This window comes from Gossypium arboreum, chromosome 13, assembly GCF_025698485.1.
Source record: "Gossypium arboreum isolate Shixiya-1 chromosome 13, ASM2569848v2, whole genome shotgun sequence".
Lineage (NCBI taxonomy): Eukaryota > Viridiplantae > Streptophyta > Magnoliopsida > Malvales > Malvaceae > Gossypium > Gossypium arboreum.
The window spans coordinates 5,856,265-5,858,974 of record NC_069082.1 but is presented as its reverse complement, the minus strand read 5'-3'; the positions used below and the strand labels follow the sequence as shown (position 1 = coordinate 5,858,974).

General features: G+C 34.2%; 1 protein-coding gene across 1 annotated transcript; it reads left to right on the top strand.

Moving 5' to 3' along the window:
* Positions 1-715: 715 nt before the first annotated feature.
* Positions 716-2,353, top strand: LOC108461757 (protein FLOURY 1-like). Its single transcript, XM_017761688.2, has one exon. It carries the CDS (start codon positions 1,278-1,280, stop codon positions 2,133-2,135), a length of 858 nt encoding a protein of 285 aa, XP_017617177.1. The 5' UTR covers positions 716-1,277; the 3' UTR covers positions 2,136-2,353.
* The last annotated feature ends 357 nt before the right edge of the window (positions 2,354-2,710 follow it).

The window sequence follows — 2,710 nt, the reverse complement described above, 5'->3', positions numbered from 1 at the left end:
AATTTATTGCTTATAATTTATTAAATATTTGATTTGTAGTAATTACATGTAGTATATTATTAAGGGAGATTAATTCCTTCTCCTAATATATCATCGGCTTCCTATAAATTATTCTAAATTGTGGATCATGTTGTACTGTTTCGCCCAACTTGTCTTGGAACACAAAAAAGTTCATATTCTTCTATATACATCATACTAACACATCAAATAAAATAGACCAAAGAATCCCATTTCTCAACATCCAACCTCAATTTCCCAAGTTAGCCCTTACTACATGAAAAGTGAAAATTTATTTCAACTAAGTAATACTATTAAAAAGGTTAGTCCCTATAAGTTGTTAGAATTTGATCTTTTTAACATAATATTTAGAATTATTTATAATCTCTTTCTAACCTATAAATGGGAGGATAATGTACTTCCACACACTTGAATTCATATCCTCTTGCATTTGTAACGATGGCTATACCAATCGAACTAAGACTTAATAGACTAGAATTTGATCTTTATACTATGTAAAAATTGAAAAAATCAATCCAGTTAAATAGTACTATTAAAAAAGTAAGTCCTATACTTTAATTTGTCAGAATTTAATCGTTGTAGTACATGAAAATTAAAAAATAATTAAATTAAATAATATTATTAAATTAGGGAGTTGAAAATTAGAATTAAATAATTTATATATATTGAGGGGGCAACTCCTTTCAATATCATCCATCCAGAGTTCAAATATTGAGAACTCCTTTCAAAAGAAACTTTTGGTGTAGTCATCCATCTAGAGTCCTAGTAAAAGTGATAACGGGAGACCAAAATTATCGCATCATTCCAATTTGTTCTTTTTCAATGTGGGATATTTTATCCATACAAAATTTTTAGCCGACTCTCAAACCACGTGAATATCCTACTGAAAAAACACCCCTTGTTTTCTTTTTTGCTTCACAATTCCCGATAGAATCCGCACCCTCATGGGATGCCATTAAGCAACTGCCATCACTCTCCCTGTTTCAATGAACAATCCCCTCCTCTAATCTTTTTTTTTTTTCTCTCTCTCTCTTAACAAATAACACAGTGCTTGATTGATGATGGGTCTTCCCTATAATATAAGGTCAGTGATACCCAAGTTTCAACACCCTGTTTTTTGTCAAAAACTTGAAATTTGAGTGAAAATCTGAAACCCTGTTAGTTTGCTTATGTTTCAAGTTTTTTTTTTTTTTAGCCTTTCAAGATTTCGTTAAAAATGGTATATAGATAAGGGTGGAACGGATCTTTTTTTGGCCCACATGCAGATTCTGGGTCGGTTTATTTTTTTGTTGATTACCTGCTCTGTTCTTGAGTTGCATAAGAGGGGTTTACAGGTTTTTGTGGCTTTCATGATGGATTGTGCTTCTTGCTTGAAGTTTCTTCTCCCTGGGAATGAATTTTTCGGATTTGGGTTCCTGGTGTTTGGTCGTTTCTCGCATGTTTTCAATGTATTGGGGCTGGTTTTTGTGTTTGGGATGGGGTTAAAGTTTTTGCAATTTGCTTTCAGCAACAAGGGTATAATGCAATTTTTGTGTGATGCTAGAGGGAAATCAAATGATTTGAGAGGTGGGATTTGTTCCAAACATGATCTGAATGAGGTTTATGATCCAAATATTACGAAATCCATAGACACTTGCAAAGAAATCCTCAAAAAAGATACGGATTTTTATGCTAAATATGGTGTGGAAGAGGGCATTGATGAAAAGGAAAAAGAATATTGTCCAGAAGATGAAGAATTTAATGTAATGGCATTGAGGAAATTGGTTAAAATCGAAAGGAGAAGAACAAAAGCTGCTTGTCGAGAGCTCGAGAAGGAGAGGACCGCCGCCTCGTCCGCGGCAGACGAGGCGATGGCCATGATTTTGCGGCTCCAGAACGAAAAGAGTTCGGTTGAAATCGATGCTAACCAGTTCAAGAGAATGGCAGAGCAGAAGCAGGAGTATGATCAACAAGTCATTGAATCACTGCAATGGATTGTTATGAAACATGAGTCAGAGTGGAGTTCATTGGAAAACCAGTTGCAGTTGTGCAAGCAGAAGCTGAAGCTTTATATGGAAGATGATGAATTAGACCAATTTGAACTTGATGGTGGCCTCGGCCATTTTCATGATGCTTAAGGAGATGGTATGGAGAATACATTAGTTAGCTCTCTTGAAACTTAAACTTTGGTGTTGTAAGTTGTTGATTATAGTTCACATTTAGGAGCTCAAATGCTCATGTTTTCAAGTTTGGAAAAGGGGTTAAAAACACTACAGTGTAGCTAAATATGCAAAACCAATTGCAGTTGTGCAAGCAAAAGTTGAAGCTTTATATGAAAGATGATGAATTAGGCCAATTTGAACTTGATGCTTAAGGCAATGGTATGGAGAATGCATTACTTAGCTCACTTAGAACTTAAAACTTTTGGTATTGTTAGTTGTTTGATTTAGTTCATTTATAGGGTTGAGTTGGATTGACTAGGTATAGGTGCTCGATTCAAGAAAATTCCCTATTGATACCATCTATTCCGGTAGTAAATCAAAGTAGAAAATTCTAGTTTCCATTCCAATGTAAATTCTGATAGTAAACTTCAGTATTTTCATGATGCTTGAGGAGATGGTATGGAGAATGCATTAGTTAGCTCACTTGAAACTTGAACTTTAGTATTGTAATTTGTTGATTATATGGTTCATTTTTAGGGATGGGTTGAATT